The 22,508-nt window shown below is 42.9% G+C and overlaps 1 protein-coding gene and 1 long non-coding RNA gene across 2 annotated transcripts in view; one reads left to right on the forward strand and one right to left on the reverse strand.

Moving 5' to 3' along the window:
- Sptlc3 (serine palmitoyltransferase long chain base subunit 3) overlaps positions 1–22,508 on the reverse strand; it is a 123,026-nt gene that overhangs the window by 21,169 nt on the left and 79,349 nt on the right. Inside the window, exon 9 of the mRNA XM_050134314.1 lies at positions 20,643–20,769. Coding sequence (XP_049990271.1) covers positions 20,643–20,769 — 127 coding nt within the window. The remainder of the gene's footprint in view (positions 1–20,642; positions 20,770–22,508) is intronic.
- LOC126496743 (uncharacterized) overlaps positions 20,141–22,508 on the forward strand; it is a 20,291-nt gene continuing 17,923 nt past the window's right edge. The window contains exon 1 of the long non-coding RNA XR_007590416.1: positions 20,141–20,176. This is a non-coding gene — a long non-coding RNA (uncharacterized lncRNA). The remainder of the gene's footprint in view (positions 20,177–22,508) is intronic.

Raw genomic sequence — 22,508 nt, forward strand, 5'->3', positions numbered from 1 at the left:
TTTTTTCTTGGTTTCCCAGGGTCTCATGTACGTATTTACTCAATTCTTCAAACTTTTTGTTATACTTCTCATCCATTTCTATAAAGGTGTTTTTTACATATTGTTTAAGGGACTCTATTGCTTTCATAAAGTCGATTTTTTCCACTTCTTCTGTGTTAGGGTGTTCAAGTCCTTCTGTTGTAAGATCATTGGGTTCTGGTGCTTTCATGTTGTTTTTCAGCTTATTGGGAGAATTTTTGCCTTGGCGCCTGCCCATCTCCTCCTATTGACGATCTCTAATTGGTCTTTTAAAACCAGATCAGGTTTCCCTGCTGGCCAGAGGCTCCTCTTGCAAAATTCCCTCGTTCTGTTTCCTGGCTCCTGCCAGGGGCCAAGATCCCTCTCACCCCTCAGACGGGTCTTCAGGAAAAGAACCAGGTTCCCTGTTTGCCCGGGACCTCGCCAACCAAAGGCCTACCTCTTTGATTTAATTGTCCTGGGGCGATCTGCTCTTGGTGTTGCCCTGGTCCCTGTCGCCTGCGTTGTCTGCCACTGTGTCAGTACCCGCCGGTCCCGGCCGCTGCGCCAGCTACGTCGCCCGCCGTGCGCGTCCGGTTCCGGCCGCCGCTGTAGAAACTTTTTTATTGCTACTTTGTGATGACTGTATCAAGGTAGGTACTGTAAGCTTATGTAATACATGAGGGGAACCAAGTACTTATTTAAGTTTATATACTTTGTAGATTTTCAAGCTAGAATTTAGCCCAGGAAATTGGGGTTTAGAATTTGGTCTATTAACCTCTACACTATGGTCTTCTGTCTAGATAATAAATAGATGGTGGCTATCTTTTCTAATCTTGAACAAAAATTCTAGTCTGTACAATTACAATTGATCATAATTATGCCCATTTTTTACTAGAGAAAGTAGAGAGGTTGAAAGCCTCATGCTGTAAGGGGTTGGACAGATAGCAGGGGTTAGAATCCAAAGCCTGATAAAAGGAAGACCTTGGGAAGCTCCTTCACTTTGGCTGTGGGGCCTGAAGACATGTACACAAAAGTAAAGCGAACGGGTAGACTGTCTTCCTGAAGCCATTTGTTAGTCTAGTCTTCTGCTATGTTGAATGATAGGATCAGTTATTTCTCAAACACATCAGATCATCTTTTACAAAGTTTCTTTGCTTATTGGTTCCAAAGGGACTTAACATTCATTGCCTGATTGTGCCAAGTATACACGCAGAGGAATGAAGATTTTGTGGAGTAGAACCAAGAAGTGGAATGTTAAATGATGTTTCACTTGCCCATGCTTTTTTTCTCCCAAGACACGATTTTTTTGTGTGTAACAGTTCTGGCTGTGCTGGAACTCACTCTGTAGACCAGACTAGCTTCAAACTCACTGAGATCTACCTGCCTGTGTCTCTGTCTTCCAAGTTCTGGGATTAAAGGAGTGTATCTCCACCACCCGTCTCCATGTTTCTTCTCTGTTATTTCTTCTTATCTAACTCCAGTTCTCTAGAAAGGTACTTTACCTGTAGTCCCTGGTAAGCAGATTATGTTAGAGAAAGTATTTCCATTTTGCCATTTTAGTTCCCTAATCTTGGCCACAGAGAGTGGGTAAAGATTCTCCTGGCCTAAGGAAGTCCATTTGAATATTAGCTAGGGAATCAGGATGTAGTCTGTCACAGGAACTTGTACCAAGAGATGATAAATACTAATCAAGTCAACCAGATCTTCTTGCCAGTAGAGTTTAGATATAAGAAATTCAAAATGGACAGTTGATAGAACAAAATAAGAAAAAAGGGGGAGAAAATTTGTTAGTAGCATCCATGAGATAGAGTGAACCACTGGTTAAAAGAAGCAAGGGCAGCTGTGATGAGTAGACATTGGTAGCAGTGAGAGGAGAAGATGCAAAAGCAGAAAAGGATTATGGTCAGTGGGAAGGTAGGTGTAAAACTACGCAATGATATTAGATAGATATAGATGATATATATATATATCCACAATTCTCCTCAACACCATGAAGGAAAGCTTACGTGGTGTTACAACAGTTCACACGAGGGAGACTAGAGCAAGTGCAAAGTAGCCTGGCTCCAGTGATGATCAGGCTGGGATCTAAAGTGTGAGAAACACCAGAGAAGTGCAGTCTGTTAGAGAAAACATCACAATGGTGCAATCATGGGTAGCACAGCAGGGTGGTGGAGAACTAAGTGAGTTTTGATTGAGTGTGAGCCAGAGCACGGGAAGATTGCCTAAAGGATGAGGGATGAGCATACAGGGATTGAAGAATTCAACACTGAAGTTTGTGAGGAGAGTAAACCTGAAAGGAAGGAGGAGGAGGAGGAGAAGGATGAGGAAGAGGGGAAAGAGAGAGTGAGAGAGAGAGAGAGAGCACATGCAGGAGATGCAAAAATATTATTATATTCCTGGGATGCTTCAACATGGCAATCACTAATAAGAGCTTTTACTCTGGGGTTCTTGGCGAACAAGGTATTGGCTTGAAAGAAACAGGGAGCTGCAAGAATGGTTTACTGTCCTGTATACATCTTTCTTTGCCACGCTCACTCACCCTTTAAAAACCGAAAGGAACAGCAATAAAACAATGCCTGCTCTCCAACTCTAGATTTGTCAGTTGTATGGGGTCTGAAAGTATGCAGGACCATCTGTACAAATTATACTGTGTAGACACAGCCCCGTAAGTCATTTTAAAAAGAACTGTTTTATATAACGTGTGGAAATGTCTCTTCGAAACCAGTCTGTGTACATGGAACAGCCTATTTGAAGTATAAGACTAGAAATTACGAAAGGATGACATTTGCCTTAAAACTTTACCTGTGTGTTGAAACTCCATGGTTAGAAAGATAAGAGCATCGAGTGGGGAGAATGGGTCCAAGGACCGGAAGAGTGTGGTGGTAAGATGTGTTATGAAGGTGACCGAAAAGAAGGCATGGGTGCACAGTCCAGCCATCCAAATGTATTCCATATGGCCTGCCCCCTTGTGTGCCCAGCTCTATGGTTGATTGTTACCTGCGTGATGAACAGATGACTTCATCAGACTGGGTCTGATGATTCCTAAATGTTACCCCCTCAAAGACCAGGAGGATTTCCTGGTCTGGAAGTACAAAAGTGATTGAAATTGCTTTTCCCAGTGGCATTATCTTTGCACTTACCTATACTGACTCAGCTAGCACTGGACAGCCCGGCTACTTAATTGGCCCTTCTGTCTTCTCCTCCTTGATTAACTCGAGTCATTGGATCATAAGCTAGTGACACCACTTCACTACTTCTAGAACGTTTGAAAACTTAGTAAAACAGATCAGAATTTTGGCTCCGAGATTATGTGATTTGTAAGAACTGGTTGCTTCATCCCTAGCCTGTCTTTCTTATCTTTGAACCAGTTATTAGCAGAGGGTGGCTGATAAGGCATCGTGGCACACTTTGTCGTCACCATCTTTTCTCATATAGGTCAACTCTAAATGTCTTTGAGGTCTTTGGTGTTGGCCAAGATACAGCTCCTTTCAGTTCCTCTATTTTTCACTCTTTAAAGTTGGAAACATTTGCATTCTCCTGAAGGGCCCGGGGGCAAAGGGGAATTTGTACACATAAAATACTGCTCATCTAGACAGGATGTGGGTGATTGTACTAATTACGGCATGCTTTGAGATCTGTGCTCGAAGAGAGCTTGGTAAAAGCAGAAGAAATATTTGGCAGGGTCTTTGTGCACAAGAATGGTTGCTGTTGAGACAGCACCCAGGTGTTCCTGGAGACTGGGCACCGCAGCGGGATCCTGTGGGAGAGGTGGAGAGCCTTTAATTCCAGAGGCTCGTACCCTTCTGCCACACATTCCGTAGATGACAGAGAAGGTCCGAGTCAGCTAACGAGATGAATGAGACGACTCTGACACAGGCTTCTAGAGAATTGATGGAACTGTTCGTTTTGCTAAAACTCTGGACTGAGTGTGTTGCGAGGGGAAGGAATAGACTTTGGAGTGATATTTTGGAATACTACCAAACCGGGCCTGGATAACTTTTATCTTTGAAAAGACCCTCACTGTTTTATGCAAGGTAAGGAAGAGCTCATTTCAGGAAGATAGCAAGAGCCCTGATCATCACTGCTACTGGCATCCAGAATATACTGAATGAGGGTTGATTCTCATTTTCCACCATTTTCAGCAGCTTTAGCGTCACCTTGGCTGAAGAATCACATGCCCAGGCTGCACCCAAAACCCACTGAATCATGGATTCTGGGGATGGGACTGGGCATGAATTTTGATTTTCATAAGCGGGCTCAGATATTTCTAGAAACTGGCATTATTGCAATTTGCCAATAAACTATGCATGCTTGTGGTAGGTGCCTGCCTGTTTCCTGACTGAGCTATACTCTTTGGTTGACTTTAAAAATAAAAATGGAGGCTACACTGACAAATTATGGGCATCCAAGACATGTTTGTAGAATAAAAGAAAAAAATGGAAGTTAGACAGCCGCCTCTTATTTGATGTTATATCTAGGTAGTTACTGAATCCCCGGTTCCTTTTGTGGCAGTTACCAGCCTTCCTGACCATTACCTGCTGCAAGGTGCTCCCTCAGCTGGAGATTAGCCCTATCAATCTGTCTCACTTCTTTGGGAGGGTAGGCAGGGTTAGGGATGAACCCATGCCTGCAAATGAGCTAGGTACTGCTGTTCCCTCCTTCCAGATTTCTAGCCGTACCCGCCTGAGAGATGAGCTAGGTTAACGGAGGCCACGAATTCTTTAACCTTCCCTCTGATGCTGTTAAAACAAAAACAGCTGGGGCAGAGGAAGGAAAACAAATAAAACACAAAGCCACTTACTACAAAGCTTTGCAGTCCCCTAATAAAAACAACGGTCTGTGGCGTTTCCAGAAATATGTTTAGGACAACTCGGTCTCCCAGAGGACCAGAAGGAATTATGAATCGTGCAAACTGCCAAAGGGACCTGTCTTAAAGGAGGAAAATTTCTTCCCCAAACCAAACCATTGGTATGCACAGGGGCAGAGTCGGGTGGGCGGGCAGGCATTTCCCTTGCTCAGATGGAGAAACAAGAGACCGTCTGATGTTCTCCTGGGCCAGCACAGTGTCACTCTCGGTTTCTAAGAGAGGAACGTACCCAGATGCCAACGGGTGACTTATGTTATCATTTCTCAAGCTTCAAAATGGGCATGGGGGAATACACACTGCTCAGCCCCACTTAAATTATTGAGCCCACCACTACTGTCTGAATACTGACTGGGCAATCGAACGTTCCAGCTTGGGCAGTGTTACTTGAAAAATGAGGTCCTTGTCTCCGTCGACGGAAAGTATCTTTCTGTAACACACTTCTTGCCATTTAAGCAGTTAGTATTTCAGAGAAATTAGCCCATGGAAAATCAAATTGACATTAGAGAATGCCTACAGTAGTGTAAGCCTCTTCCCTTTCTTTGTCCCTGGCGTTCCCCTGCCTACTTCCCTGGCATGACCCAGAGTTTGGGGGGTGTCGAGCAGACCTGGCAGTAAAGTTTCCATGTGGCAGCAGGAACCCGGTGTCTGTTATTTTTAAGCACTGGACACCAGACAGGACATTTTGTTTCCAACACACTCAGGGGCAGAGAGATCTCAGAGAAGATCAAGAGGCTATGAGCGGTGAGAATCGTAAGAACCGCATTAGCAGTGACAGGCTTCCCAGTGGGGTGGAGACAGCAGCGTTTGGAGTGGTTTGCTTAGAGAAGCACACATTTTTATAAGGCAACAGAGCTCTCCCTTTTGATGTCAGGATTCCAAGGTTACGGCATGTTTTATAGCTACATACACATGTGCCAGGGGCTCTTTAGTCTGCTCAGTCATGGCCCTGGGGAGTGTACACAGAGGGGCAGGCTGGACATCAGGCCGGGCAGCTATCTGCATGGCCTGATCTCGAGGGCTCCGAGGAGGAGCCCACTACTACAAAGCTCCTCAAACACTCTCAGGGATTTAGTTCGCCAAGCGGGATGAGAAAGGTCATCTCCTGCACATTAACGAGGAACCAGAGAGCGATGTTTTGGAATCCTTTAGAAATGGGAAACTGAGGCTTGAGGATTATGAAAGCACTAGCCCGGATAACAGGGAGACTGGCTCTGCTTACAAGTTTATCAAAGCCTGCTGTTTGAAGAGTTTCTTCATGATGCACGCGTCTTAACGATGCAAGCAAGGACCTATGCATTTTACACCCAGAAGACTCGCTACATACAGTAGCTGGGCTAACTCTGGAGGTGTAATTCTGGAGCTCTTTAGAAAGAAACGATCCACTAGAGGGGCGGATAGAAGATAGCAAGCAGAGGGTAATACACACCGTTAGACTTGTGTCCATATTCCTATGGGACTGTCTCATGAATATTATTAACAGAATGGGGTAATTTGCATTGAAATGGAAGGTAGTATCTTCACAAGTCACTAATAGTAGGATTTTATACATTATAGGAAGGATAGACTTCTCAGAGCCCTGATGAACTAGCGGTTTTTAAACGAAGGGGCACACCAAAGGTTTTTGGAATTTTTAAAAATTGAGAGGAATAGGAAATTAAGGCAGATTTTCTTTTATGCGCAGAATCAGTTCCTCCCTGCACACATACACACACACATACTCACATGCACACACACACATACAGACATGTACACACACGCACACACATGCATGCATGCATACATACACACGTGTACGCACACACATGCACACATACATACAAATTAAACTTGTGCTGAGAAACCGAGTCAGTAGGACCCTTTGAAAGGACCCCTTGAAGCCAGACAAATGACAGTAGTCACCCAGAAGCCCTATGGGGACGGCCCGCTAGCTATTTAAGTTTAAAACCTTTCGTTTTCAGTGATTGCTCAGAAGTGGGCAGTGATGAAGCCCAATCCTGACCCTTTACCCATATGACACCAGCACCAGGATCAAGTGCCAGAGGGCTGGGAACCCAGTTTCTGGGCTTCAAAATCAACTCCAACACCACAGGTTTATATTTCCTTAATCTGAAACTTAGGTACTTCGCCTGTCCTTATTCTGAACCTTAGGTGCTTTGCCTGTAAAAGTGGGAGTAACAACAACAATGAAACACATATCTTTCTAGTATGAGGATTAAATATTGATCACTTGGTGGAGTGACAGGCACCCATGATATTCGATGTTGTAAAATTAAACAAAAATATATGTTTATACAATAAGCTCCAGTTTCTATTTCTTTTTTAGAAAAAAAAATTCCATGGTTCAAAAGTAGTATAAAAAACAGTAGTTTGAGCTAAAACCCGACTGACTTGGATTTGCTCCCAAAGGCTGTCCTCATGGTCAATGTCCCTACAGTCTACCAGGCTGTCCCTTTGTCCTTCTAGATCATTTTGCTGCCGGGGATTTGCTTCCATTATTTCCCCATCTCTCAGAACCGAGTGGAAACTGAGGCTTGAGGATTATGTTTCCTGGAGGAATTTTTATCCCAAGTATTCGGTTTGAGGTAAATCATTACTGGGAATGTAACACTTGAAGTCTTCTCATATATGTGTGTACATAACAAATGGACAAACGAAAACATCGGAAAGTCTAGAGATAGGAACAAGCTGTGACGTCTTGATCCAGCAAACATCCTGACAGCTTGGCCAGAAAGGAGACTACTCTCCCGTCTCTGTGGATGGAGGGGCTTCATGGTTAGGAGCGAGTGACCTCTACTTGTTGAGAATGACTGGCAGCCAGCCAGCAAGAAAAGGGGGACCTCAGTTCCGTAGCTCCAGAGAACTGAATTCTGTTATAGGCACCCTAGCATGGAAGAGGAGCCTGAGCTGCTGGAAGGGTAGATGGTGGCATCTTCAGCCTCCTGGGGAGCCTGAGAGGGAGACCTGCCTCTGCCCAGTTTCTTGACAAGGAAGCTGATAATAAACAGACATTGTTCTCAGCTGCCACTTAAGGCAATTTGTTATGCAGAAACAGAAAGCTAATACATTCCTTGTAGCTCAAACACACACACACACACACACACACACACACACACACACACACACACACACACATGCTGGGCTTCGTTAGGCATGAATCCACCTGCTTAATCCTCCCCAGCTGTGGCGGGTGAGGTAGCTGGTTTTCTCAACAAACTTCTCCGAACCAGAGTGAGGCTGAGTAAGCTGTGCTGCACAGTTTGAAAATGAGCCCGCGATGAAAGAAACAAAAGCCGGCGTGGAATACCAGGCTCTTTTCCACTCTAGGAGATGAGACGAACAGAATTATGTTCTTTCCTTTTCTAGGTTTACTGAACCAGTGGGGAATTCCATGTGGGTTACGTCACAATTCCCCTGTCTCAAAGCCTTTTCGTGGCGAGCCTACGGGGAAGAAGAGACTTCAGCAGGGTTTGCTGGAGGGCCGTAAGGAAGGGGCCACACAATCTAGGCCTCTGTCTCGTCTATAAAGCAAACAGTTTCCTTCAGGCTCTTGCTAGGGAAACCTTGTAAGACCTTACTTGTAAAGTGCTGATTTCATTAGGCTGACATAAAATTCTCTCATTCGCTGACTCTTAAGATGAAGCAAACGACGAGGCGCAAGGTCTCGGAGAAATTTGCTAGGCGTTTCTGTGTAATCAGGCAACCATCCCCTTCCTATCCAGAAGTTCAGCATGCTGGCTAAGTTTGTGTTCAGTGGACAAACTCAAGTTGCCCTGGGCATATATGAGCAGCATTGAGGCCAGGAGGCAAATGCCCGCCACCTTGATTGCTGACCCCGACCTTAGGTCTGCTCACACAAAAAGGCCAGGTAGGACGTCGCTACCCACCAGCACAGGTGATTAATCATGGACGGAGGCAGGCCCTCAGTTGAAAGCCAGTGGAGCGTAGCACCTGACATCTGGTTCGTATTAGCTATTGCTGAAATGCCAGTGGCCTGAAACCATTTAGAAAACGCAGCTCTCCGTGCCCTCTGTTTCCTTCTAGGCTTCTTTCTCTGTCTCCAGCTGGTAACCAAGTGGCAAATATATTTAGGAAGCAGCAGCTAATTCCTGCCTCAACAACGCCAAGGGCCTTCAATGCCAGGACCCTCAAGACAGTGCGTTTTCAGTGGATCCCATCAGTGGGCTTACATTCACCATGGGATCTCAGGAGGTCGGAACCAAGATGTTGCTGGATTTGACCAGAAGGAATAAAAAAAAACTGGTAGGAGGTCAATTTTCTAAGTCACTGAGTTCCTTGCTGCAAAAGACATTGAGAAATGTGAGGAGAGTTTTTTAAACTGTATTTAAGGATGGATGGTTTAGCCCTTGGTCAGAGTCCTCTGTAGCTTCTCACTATCCCTTCGTATCAGAAAGAGTTCTGAGTAGAGAATAGATTTCTAGAGTAACACATTCAAGGTAAGTTTGGTGATACCGGTAAAGACTCGAGCTCAGCCCTAAGCAGCTAGCACTGAAAAAAAGCCACATTTGCTGAGGGAGGTTTGCACTGGATCTCATGACAAAAGCAAACAGGAAGGGACTAAATTCCTCCGAAGAGCTAATGGCTGTCACCCAGGGTACTCCCTTCTTTCGCTGTCTCGATGCCCTAAATCTTCGTACTTAGACACTCTTGTTTTTAAACCTATCAAACTCAAGTGTAAAAATATGTGTGTCCTGTGCCAGAGACCAGAGCAAAGGTTGTAGGTCACAGCTGGAAGGGGCTGGTGCCACTTTCTCTAAGTCCGCACTGGGTTAGGAGCAGGGTCAGTGCCTCACCTGCTAGACTCACGGTAAACTCTCACGAATGATCAGAAGGAAAGAAAGAAGCCAGACAAGGACTCTGAAAGGAAACACAACTGGGCTTTTCAGGGCAAACACGTTCTCAGTATCACTCACTCGTTGTTTTCTTTCCCTTTCTTTTTCTTTCCTCTGTAAAAGGTACATTTGAAAAAAAATGAGTTTCAAAAATAATAAAGTTACTGTGGCACTTCATTTAACACTTCTCTCAGTAACTGAACAAAGCCCAGAAATTTAAGTTTTAGAAATTTTGCAAAAGTCTCAGAATGAACTATTTGGCAGGAATTTGCCCACTTAACAGTAACAGTAGTAGCAAACGGTTCTGAGAGCTTTCAAAAAGAGGCGACGTGTTTAGAGTTCTGTGGATTAGGGTATTTTCACACGGACTCAGTTTTGGGCTGGACTATCCAGTTCCCTTTCTCGGGGCTCAGAATTCAGACTTGTCCTGTGCTTGGTCTCTCACTTAGCCAAGGGTTGGGTATGCACACAATAGGAGCACAGGAGGCTCCAGCCCTGTTCAGATATTAGCTCCCTTTTCGTCTCTGGCCTCAAAAGAATGCAAGGAGAGCTAAGAGGGAGTGGTGACTGACTGAAAAAAAACAAATCCATCCAAGTCCAGGTAATTATCCCAAGTGGTCATGTTCTTAAATTACGATTTAAATTTTTCTGATAACAGTACCACTTTTTTTTTCTGATTATAGCCCTTAAGCTTTTTCTTTCTTCCAAAAAAAGTACCTTTTTTTTTCTCTTTCTGCTTAAATTCTAGAGCTTGTCTAACTAATTTCACATCAATTTTAATTTTTGTTTTTGGTGAAGCACTTTCCTCACAGTCTGTTTTCTGCTACCATAAATAACACGGTGCTGGGGAGTTTAGAACATATGGCACTCTTATCACTACACAGTGCAATGGAACATGGTTCTGTGAAAAAGAAGGGAAGTGGTTGTAGTCAGGCGGACTAGTAGCCTTGAGAGCCTACCTAAAGAGACCTGATCTAGTCCTTTGGGCACAGTTTCCTTTCATTCTTAGCTGTTCTTATTATATTTCAGGTCAAGAGTTTATCTGTTAAGCTACTGGAGAAAGACTAGGTAAATGCCTAAAATGTATAAGATCTTCTTAAAGTCCCTAAGGACATCTGAAGATGGCAAAGACTGGTTGCCCCTTTACCAAAGGCAAGTTTTCTTCTCCTAGGTAGATGGTTTACTGCTGTGGGATAATGCCCCTGTACACTGTAAAGATTTGCCAATCATATTGGTTAAGTAAAATGCTGATTGGCCAGTAGCCAGGCAGGAAGTATAGGTGGGGCGACCAGACTAGGAGAATTCTGGGAAGAGGAAATGTAGAGAGTCAGCCATGAGCCAGATGCAGAGGAAGCAAGATGAGACCTCACAGGGACAAGCTACCAAGCCACGTGGCTAAATATAGACAAGAATTATGGGTTAATTTAAGTTGTAAGAGCTAGGTAATAATAAGTCTGAGCTAACAGGCCAAAACAGATTACAATTAATATAAGCGTCTGTGTGTTTCTTTGGGACTGAAGGGCTGTGGGACTGGGCAGGACAAAAACTTCTGTCTACAGTTTACTTTACCTTCCATGCTTCTCTGAGGTTAGGCAAAATCATGTAATTGATTTATGACCATCAGACTTGGAAGAGGAAGATCATGCACCTCTCCAGCCATGACTCATGAAATCATCATGTATATTCCAAATCCCCTTACCCTGTCTACAACTTTGGGATCCAGTTTGGAAAGATTTCCCTACTCCACAGTACTGTACTAGGAACTGAGCCTCGGGTGTTCCACATACTAGGCAAGTACACCTTTCTACATCCCCAGGCCTCTTTTTACTTTTTGTTTAGAGAGTCTTGCTCTGCTGTCCAGGATGACACTGAACTTGCAATCTTATGTCTTAACCTTTCAACTCAAGTAAGAAGCAAGCTAAACCAATGATGCGCTGAAGTATGTTAGAAGATGTCTGTTCTCTCAGCCAATAAACCTTCACCAATCCAAAAGTTTATAATGAGTGATTACTATAAAAAATGATTGAGAATTCAAAATCCTAATGGCCTGCTATCTTTTATTAGCTGTGTAGTATAAAAGAAAACCCACATTTTCTGTGGGAATTTTACCTTCTCAACTTCTCATTATCTTCACAACATCCCCCAGGGGGGAAAAATCGAAGCACAAATGATTATTATGGAGGAGGAAGAGAAGGAAGTGAGGTAGAAAAGATCACATCAGACCAAGTCAGCCTATTTACCTCTATTTAGACAGGCAGGGTTCGATAGGGCACGATTCCTGTTGATTACTATGTATTAAAAAGTCAAATGCACCTTTGAATGCTAGACAGTGTCTCCATAGGAAGCTCTAAGTGAGGGATTCAGCTAGACTGCTTGGATAATTAAAGGCACAGTTCTGCTTTTGCTGTTGCTATTTGGGTAGTGCTGGCTGGAGTTACTCAGTCTGCCTACCTCACTTCTATGTTGAGACACATCCCAGTGTACACAATGTAAAACCATTTATGTATCCAGAGGACAGAAAAATGAATCTAGATTTGGGCTTACAATAGACCCACCCAGTGAGTGATTCTAATTCTAGCATTTGATCCAAAATAGCTCCATAGGCAACATTTAAGGACAGGATATTACACTGCTCCTAGATGTTGCTCAGGCTGCAAAACTTTCAGGCAATCTGATTTGTTCCGAAGCCAGCATTTAGTGTGCACTCATTCACAAGTTTGATGCATCAAGACATGTTTTAATACAATCACTACCTATTTAAAGAGGCATTTGGGATATATGTGACTAAAATATCAGGAGAAAAAAGAAGACTGCCGGAAACTGAGTGAATTGGGGATTATTGATTAGGGGCATGAGGTAGGGCTTAGAAAGATGGTTCAGGAGTTTAGGGGATAGAGAAAGGTTTGATAGGAGGAATGAAAGCTTTCTAGGTGGAGCTAAAATATTGAACATGTTTTGGGAGATAAAAATGCTGAGACTAGCCAATGAGACTGGCCAAAGCTCAATCTGATTTGAATTATTCAGCTGATATATAACTTTGAAGACATGAGAATTCTACCCTTTTAAAGTTTGCCCTTTAAGGACAGTGGATTTGTTTGGGAATAATGCAGATGCAACCCACTGAGATAAAATATTACACATTAGAAATTGGAGTTTTGTATATAGATACATATTGTAAGTAAATTTCCACTATTCTTTTCCTGTCAGTAGACTTTACTGGCGACTCAGATGTAAAACAAATATTTCTAGGCTTATGGTAGTAAATGATAGATTTAGAACTTTGGTGATTATTCCAGCAGCTTGACATTGAGGAGATCGCTGGCATAATCATACATGTGGTCTCTCTATAGCCATTTTTATCACATAAAGGAACCAGCTAGTCAATGGCGTCATCCAAAGTTAGACCTGCTAATTATCACTAGGAGCATTTCCTACTCCCATCTCCAGTAAACCTTTTTAAGTGAAAGAACTGGTGTTACACAAAAGTCTAAGACAGGTGAAGATGTGTGGCCGTGAGCTGCCCCATGTAAATGCTGGAAACCTAACCCAGGACTTCTGCAAGAGCAGCAATTGCTCTTAAATGTCAAGCTATCCCTCTAGCCCCTATTTTTTTTTTTTTTTTTGAGATAGGGTCTCACTAAGTTTCCTAGGCTGGCATCAAATTTGCTACATAGCCCAGGCTGGCCTCACAATAAAGATTTTCCTGCCTCAGTTTCCTGAATGCTGGGATTAGACATATGCACCATCTTGTATGCATACTATAGAATTGTTATTTTTTTTTTTTGTGTGTGTGTCCACATGTTCATGTGGAGATCAGAGGACAGTCTTGGGTGTTATTCTTTGGGTGTCAGTTACCCTCATCCTGCCTTTTTGTTTTATTTTAGCTAGGGTCTCTCATTGGCTTGGGATCAGCAAGCCACAGGGATCCACCCATCTCTGCTTCTCCAACAGTGGGATTATAAGCCTGCACAACCACAGCTGTCTTTTAAAATGCAGCACTGATATCCTCTCTTTACCAACTGAACTCACTCCCCAGCCCTACACAGACAAGAATTAAAGCGGGTCTTATGGATACTATCCCTTGTATTCCAAGCAACACCAATTACTAAAGCAATGTCTCTGCTGGACGGTGATGATCAAAGAGAATACCATAGCCAGTGTTGTAACCATTAGCTCTTATGACTTTATAGATCACAAGGAGTTTTATGGAAGCACAGGTTTACAGGAGGACCTGTTTTGAAGAACACACAGTTCTGTGGGCAAAAGCACTTTACTGCAGCCAAAGTGGTCACCCGTACCAGGGATGATGGACAAGTACTTGATGGTAACTGAGTGAACAGAGTTGATGCTTGGATTTAAATGGTGGCTTAAGGAAGTGGCTCAAAATGTGTTTCATACTTTTCTTTTTCTGACTCTCTCACATTTTCCAGTCCTCAGGCCTCTTTTCTGCAAGGTTGTCTAGCTCTGTCTGTCTGCCAGAAAGCTGTCTTCTGTTCAGTTTCCCTCTGCAAACTTACCCTTACCTGGTTCCTTTCTTTTATATGGAAATGTGGTTTTCAAATGAGGCTGCTTCCCAAACCCCTGGAGGGATGGTTGGACTGTTTGCTAACCCCGGCCCTAAAGTTTCTGACTCTAAATGAAAATGTCTATTACAGTTCTAACAAGGCCCAGGTGATGCTGACACGCTTGTCTGGGGACCACCCTTTGAGAACCACTATAGCACACGGTGTAGCCATCTTCCTCCTCCCATCCTGGTCTCCCATCTTCATGAAACGTGAAGTGATGATGGAAGACAGATGGGCAGCAACTTCCTACACCGAAGGAATTTTAATAAACATACAAATGCTATGAGCCAAAGTAGACATGGATCTAGGCGAGAATTATAAGGGCACAGGCTGACCTTGGTGAGCAAGCTCAGTTGCTTTGATGGCTGACAGGAATCATTCTGCTCAACCCTTTTGATGAAGAGATGGCTCCCAAAATATCCCAATAGATATTTTGTCAGCATCTGCCTCATGGCACAATTGGAACTATTCATATTCCCTTTTACTTCCATTTGGATGCATGTCTCCGTGGTCTGTTATCTGTCCGGCATGTGCTGATAGCCAACGGTGTGAACTGGATGGCTTCTATCTGGAAGAAATCCTAACTCCTTCACGCTTGATGGGAAGGAGAGGATGAGTGTGATGAGGTCATTATGCAGCGGTGGTTCTCAAAGGGTGGCCCCTGGACCAATCCTATTAGCACCACTCAGGATTATAAATATACAATGCATTTGTGCAGAAATATTTGGGAGCAGGGCATCAGCAAGCTTTTTTTTTTTTTTTTTTTTTTTAACCATCTTTGCAGGTGACTCTAGTGTGGAATCACACTGTTATATAAAAGAAAGGAATCATGGGAGTACACTTGTGCTGGGGAACTGTATAGGAAACTGAGGCTGGGATTCTGCCCAATGCAGGCTGAGGAAGAGGCCTTATAGAAAGGGAATGGGGAAAGAATAAAAACAAGAGATAAAACAGAGGACAATAGTAACCTGAAGACTGTTGCCACAGGGCGAAGGATGCTGAGAGGGAACTGGGCAGGAGGAAAACAGGAGAGCAAAGGCCTCAGAATGGAGGAGGGGAGGAACCAAGCCAAAACTGAGGGGGGAAGCGAGAACCCAAGAGAGCAGTCTGGGCAGAGGAAGCGTGAGATCGTAAAGGAAGGAGAGGGAAGTGAAGATTGTTTTGGAAGCAGAGCAGCAAGACCGTGCTGTGGAAAGGGACCAGTGCTCTTCAAAGAGAGGAATCGAACATACCCACGCAGAGAGATTAGAGGCATCTATTTGCTGGACTAAAAGGGCAAGGAACAGTATTGCTGCCATTCCATAGATCGTTGTTGAGAAATCAAGGACCATGCTTGCACGGTGCTGTTCTCAGTGTGCTTACTGAGAGGAAGAGCCTCTTCTCGTAGAGTTTGCACTCCAGTGAGAGGAAAGAAGAACCAGACAGGAATGCTATGAAAACTAAAGTCAGAGGAATGGGAGAGATGGAGGCTGAGCTATGTAGGATGGAGCAGCTCTTTCAGAAGACCAGTGGAGACAGAGAAAAGCCATTCTAGAGGGACCAGAAGCTGCAAAGGCCTTCCTGTGGAAGCTGGTTTGAGTGCTTACGAATCATTGTAACGAGCAATGGGAAGAGCCTGAGAAATATGAGGGAGAAGTCTTGGAAGCCTGTAGGCCACTGGATCACATGTCGAGTGAGTGGGAAACGGATGGAGTCGGGAGTGACATGCTGTGAGTTATGCTTTTTCTTTTTCTTTTTTTTTTTAACTAGTTAGTATTTCTCTCATATAGATGTTATTTAAAAATGTCAGCAAGAGCATAGAATGGATTTATTAGAGGCTGGGAAGGATTGAGGAAGAAGGGATGAGAGAGGATGACAGCAGTTATCCAGTAGAATAAATTCTAGTGTTCTAGAGAACAGTGGAATTGCAGTTCATAATGTCCTATTATCTATTTTAAGAGTAACTAAAAAAACAGGAGTTCAAAGGCTTTAAATGCAAAAAAAATGTTGAAGAGATAGAAACGTTAACTACCTCAATTTTCTCAGCATATTGTACATCTATATTGAAGTGTCACTCTGTATTCCATAAATATATAATTATTATATTTTATTCAAGGCTTTTAAGACATACCAAGAAATGGAAATACTAATAGCCCTGACTTGACCATCTCTCATACTGTATGCCTGTGGTAAATCACTATACTGTATCCTCTAGCTTTGTGCAGTTAAAATAAATGCTAAAAAAGGATGATTTGGGGTTCTGTACTGAGGACAAATCATAAAAAAGCCAAGACAGAAGTGGGCAGAATATTCAGGAAGTTGTGTGAATTGTCCTGAGAGGCGGAGTTGGAGAGGTGGCCAGGTTATAGACATATTTTTAAGCAAGTGCTGCAGGATGCAGGATGACTACTCTTCACGGATGAGTAGCCATAAAATCTCAGAACAGGGGAGAATTCTAGGGCAGGTAAAAGCTACCAAAATTAGTTGAGAAGGAAGGGAAGATAGTACGTAAGTTAAAAAAATAACACTACCTTTGCTGAGTTCTTATTGTACATCACCACTGTGCAATACCCACTGTCTAGACTGTATCACTTAGTCCTTCCACTATTTCCATTGTCAGTCGAGAAACTGAATGAAGAGAGGGAGCAAGGCGAGCTCTGGGTTACATGTGATCTGATGCCTCTTAATTATTTGTACATTTCACCTCCATTTTCTTTCTGTGAGGAGTGAAAGCTTTCCCACAGTTGGGGAAAGAGGGTTTAGGGATGAATAGTCAAGACTGGGAGTTGAAAAAGACTGACGGACTCTCTCTCTCTCTCTCTCTCTCTCTCTCTCTCTCTCTCTCTCTCTCACACACACACACACACACACACACACACACACACACACACACAGAGCTCATTAAAGATCTAAATAGAACAAGGCAACAGATGACATTGTTTTCCGTAGGGAAGCTGTTGGTGTGATTTGGGGCTCAATCCCCTCGTGGCTGCTTGTTTGACATCTAGATTAAGCCAGCGACAGAACTGTCATCTTTCTAGAGCTCCCCCAAAGTCATCCCCCTCACTGAAAGGTCTCCTCAGGTGCCACACTGGTGTGGACCAGATTCTTGCTCTTAGTCCTCTGAAATAAACATCTCCAACAATCTTATTTAGCACAAACACATGGACCTAAAATCCAGAAGGCTGGCAAGATGGAAGTTGAGTCATGACGTATTTATTAAGCCGAGCACCGAGTTTGACACTCAGAGGAACACACAATTAATTCAAGACACATTTCTTGCCCTTAAGGGGCTTACAACATTGGTTTAGCTAGGAGACCACCCAACAACCATTAGGATGGAGAAATCAAATCTCCACATTGGGCTCAGTGTACTGCACAAAGTGACAGGCGAGGAGATTAAATGGGCCTTGGTGCATATGGAATGCACACCCGGCCTGCAGCCCCTCAGCCTGTGTGCATTAACTCCACCAGCAGCCTGGTTGCAGAGTGAAGGTGGCTGTTTGTGCATAAACATTGTCATTTCACTGGGACTGCTATTTCATCTTTGAACCTTGGCATCAAAGGAACACTGACCTTATTGCTGTAGCTTGCTTCTCTTTGAAGCGTATGGCTTTGCATTGCAGATTAAAGTGAAGACATTCATCAAGGAACAGATCTGGCCAACCGCTCCCCAAACTTGCCCATAACAAAGCCTTGAAAGGTTCCAGTCACAGTTGCAATAGGTTGAAGAAGGCTTGGAGCCAAGCTCCTCTTTCTCAGATCCTGTGTGGCAGACCTAGTAAGATGCAGCCTTTGGAGCTTTGGGTGACTTTATTCTCGGCAGAGAAGGCCAAGTTAATACAGTATTCTGACCCATCCTATTTATTTGAGCAGGTATTGTTATAAATGAGGTCAATGTGATCATTCCCAGACTGCCTTTGAATCCTTTAAAGGATGTGTCAGGCAGAGTTACCTGAACCTCGGTGATTCTGTGAAAGGGAATTGCTTTCCTTTGTTCATTGATTTGAAAAAAATAAAACAACATCAATAACAAAACCTCACAAAACAAACAAACAAGCCCCCCCCCAAAAAAAAACTGTCTTAAATTTCCTCCTATGTCTATTTTGACTCACAGCATTCTGTTTTCTTTTAATTCATAAGATGCCAAAAGACATGAGGTAGAGTACTTTAATTATGATGATAAGAATATAAGGACAGGTTAATATGATAGGGGGAGAATTTCACAATGTCCTATCTCTAGGCAACTAATGACTATTGGGAGCAGAAAACTGGCCTCTTGCTTGGATGAATACCTTTACTCGTTGTCAAAGAATACTTTAAAAGAATAAAAAAAAAAAACAAGCTCACAAAACAATATCACCAACAACAATGAAAGAAACAAGCCTTCGCTTTGTTAAGGTAACAGGATTTTTTTAGGGTTTGTTATGGTAGCCTAACCTTATTTATTCTGACTAGTCCAAGACCTGGGAGGACATCCAATTCTTCATTTCTTTCCTAAAAAGTTTCATACAGAATTCAGGGAGTTTTCACATACTTCTCGAACGCCTCAGGAACAATTGCAAATAACAGCAAGCAATTATACAAAAGTCATGATTGTTTCCAGACATTCCTGGGTATTTTATATAGATTAACTTACCTAACTGTCATAAAACATCGATGCATAAATGTTATTATTCTCAGTTCACAGCTGGAAGAACTGAAGCAAAGAAAAGTTAAATCACCTGCCCAGGGTTGGATGCACCATTCGCTTGTGGAATGTCACGTGACAATAAGTAGCAGCAGAGGAACTGAATCCTGGCAACTACCTCCCCAGACTGGGTTCTGTCAAAAAAGAAACACACACACACACACACACACACACACACACACACACACACACACGGCAATCCTAAAAAGACCCCAGCAATTCACCAGCCACTTTTATGTAGTAGAAAAGGTACCATCTTGTGGGTCATTTTCCAGCTTTAGTGATAAAACAAACACCACGTTATATTTTTTATTAATATTCTGGCAAGCGGGATGGCTCACTGGAAGGCCTCTGGGACTGTCAGTGTGGAGGTGATTTGAAGGCCCTACTTCAAAAGACCAGTTTCAATCTTATCTGATTTGTATAAAGGGATATAGGTTGTTCCTGATCAGAAATGCTTAGGACCAAAAGGGTTTTGGATTTTAGATTTTTTTGAGAAAATTTGCATACATATAATGAGGTATCTTGAGGATGGGTCCCAAACCCAACCACAAAATTCATTATTAATTCATATACACATTGTTGGCAGGATTTTTTTGAAATGATTTTTTTTTCTGAAATCATTCTGAAGCCAAGGTTGGCCTCAAACTCAAAATCCTCAAGCCACCTGAGTGCTGAAGTCACAGGCACCTGCTGCTGTGCCTTGTACCCACAGATAATTTTACAGCAGATTTTCAGTGTGCCTGCATTTAGATTGTCCTATAATATGCGGGCAAGTGTGGAATGTTCCACTGAGAGCTTCTTGTCAGTGCTCAGCAAGTTTCAGACCAGGGTGGAGACTCAGTTTGAGGAAGGAGTTTATATATATATCACTTATGTAAGTATTCTTACTTAATACTATTAATGATAGATATTCCCATATATCCTAGTAAGTGAGTCTAGAAGTTTGCAGAAAATGATACAGGTCTTTGTGCCAGATGGTGGTAGGATGAAGCAAAAGGATTGTACAGCCCTGTGGTCAATTTGAAGTACAATTTGCTGTTTCTCACTTGTACTCACTAGCTCCCTGGCAGGAAGAACTGCTTTATTATCATAACACGAAGTGAATCTTCAGAGACTAGATCTGAAAGAAGAAATGAAAATTCTCGGAGGCTTCTGTGAAATAATTCTCCAAAGACCAGGTGAAGTTCTTACACAGTGACAGACGAACGGCTCGGCTGATATTGTGAGTTTATATGTCCTCAAATGACCAGTGGCGATTTTCCCTTGCCTAACTTCTGACAATAAAACATACACAACAATATACTAATAGTATTCACCTCAGGGAAGCACAAGGAGCAGCAGGCAAGCACAGGCAAACATGCATAAACACATAACGCACAAAAAAGCACACAGGCACATGCAAACGTACATATACACAAAAGGCATTGCTTACTTCATTTTAACTACTGATCACCCCCAAAATGATCCAAATTTGATGATCATACTAACATGTTGCTGAAGACTGTAGGTATGTGTTATAACAGGGTTTGTGGTGTGTGCATACACATGTGAAGATATTCTAGCATGCACCTCACTTGACTAAAACACTGGGCCTCACAGGACGAAAGTGTGTAGTTGAGAAGGTGGGAGCTTGACAGGCAGAAGCCTGGGAGAGTTCTTTGGGGCCGAGTTCCCTGTAGATTCCTTACCTCCGTGCTTCTCATCTTCTCCCATAATAATCTTCAAGGATCTGATGATTTGCTCTGCTATGACGGGACTCATGGATGTCGCGTAGGTAGCGCTATGCGAGTGAACCCGAACATAATCCACAAGTTCCTAAAATGAAGGCAGAACCCAAAAATGTAAGCAAGTAATTCTCAGAACTTGTCCTCTGCACATTTGCTCGGGTCTTCAAGAGAGGACAGTTCTCTGTCTAACCCTCATCTACTGCTTTCAGAAGAAGAGCTACCATAGTGCTGATTGTGAGCCCACCTCAAAGGCCTTGGACACTTTGGTTCAGCATGGCGAATGGTTTGTTTCCTTTCTTCCTTTTCTTCTAGATTCTTTCCTCTTCCTTACCCTTCATTTCATTCCAATTCCCCTATTCTCTTACCTTCTATTTTTCCTTCTAGCAAATATATTAAATACCTATGTTGGGCTATATTCTAGATTCACATGTGAGGCTAGGCAGAAGGGGGACCTAGGTCATATTCTAGTTTGACATCTTTGACGGTTCTTTTTTTTTTTTCTTTTCTGAATCATAGAAAAGTAGTTGGAAGTATATTTCCTTCTCTTGAAGAGTGTAGATGACATGGCAGGCCTCTAAGCCTCAGCTACATGGCATTTAAGCAAGTTCGCTCTGGAAGTGCTGGAGCCCATCAAAGAGAGCTCTTTGGTAATTTTCTAAGAAGTACAGATAAACTGTCCTTCAGAGTTTGTGTTTTGCCCTATGATAAATGGCAATAGGGGTGTTCATCCTCTGTTGAGATTAAATACTTTCCCACAGGCTGCTAGCGGAGGTTAGAAGGGGGCAGTCAGTGAGTCATAGGCATTGGACAATAGAGGCTTATAGGAGCCTGTGTCTATGGAGGAGTGTTTTCCAGGGGTGATCTGGCCACAGTAGATGAGAGGATATAGAGGAATTCAGAGGAGGCTAAAAAGCACTTATTTTGGCTTGCTAAAATGAGGATTAATGGTGGAATGTAAGGGCAAAGAATGGAGGAGTCAATTGGGAGAAGCGAGTGGTTTGGGGACAAGTTGATCAGAAGTGGTTTCCTCGAAGGGTAGGATGTCCTAGAGTTGAAACAACTTCTGGAACCTAATTGCCCACTCCAAATCCTGACTTTGTTACTGACAGCTAAGTGACTGTGCACAGATAACAAAGTTTACTCTCTCAGTCTTCTTCTCTGCAAAGTGAGAAAGCAGTGATACTTTCATTAGCTGCCTGAGAGTGATTATAAGAATGTGCATATAAATATATTAGAAAATATGTATATTAAAAATATATGTATACTAGAAAAAAGGTACATTATGGTATTTAATGCAAGTTGATGGCAGTGGTTAGACTATCAGTTTAAAGATTTGTAGAGCAGGAAGCATTGTGGGCTGGAGTCAGGGACCAAAACATGAAACTTCTTGGGATTTTGTTATTTCATTTTGCTTATTTGCAAAGGGGATGATCTAAGGTTAAATTCCCTGCATGTGGGCAGCTGCAATGAAGCAAACCAATGATACAGAGCTTGTATTTCCCTCCATCCCAAGATGGATAGTGGCGGCAGCAGTGAAACCAAACCAAACTAAACTTAATCTAACCTAACCTAACCTAACCTAACCTAACCTAATCTAACCTAACCTAGCCTAGCAACTACTGACTACAACAGTAAAACAGACAGACCTTTGGGAGAAAGGAGAGCACAAACTTGAGCTATTGAATGACTTGGAGGAAAAAATGAGGCCAGAAGCTGACACCATAGCCAATGATCACAGGCTGCTTTCAAGTCCATTTTAAGAACTTTGTATATGTTAATTCACTTACAATAACTCTGAGGTAGGCAATGCTTTTTAATCCCATATAT

The sequence above is a fragment of the Alexandromys fortis genome, unplaced genomic scaffold (genome assembly GCF_014885135.2).
Source record: "Alexandromys fortis isolate MF-2015 unplaced genomic scaffold, M_Fortis_MF-2015_v1.1 scaffold_6, whole genome shotgun sequence".
Classification (NCBI taxonomy): Eukaryota; Metazoa; Chordata; class Mammalia; order Rodentia; family Cricetidae; genus Alexandromys; species Alexandromys fortis.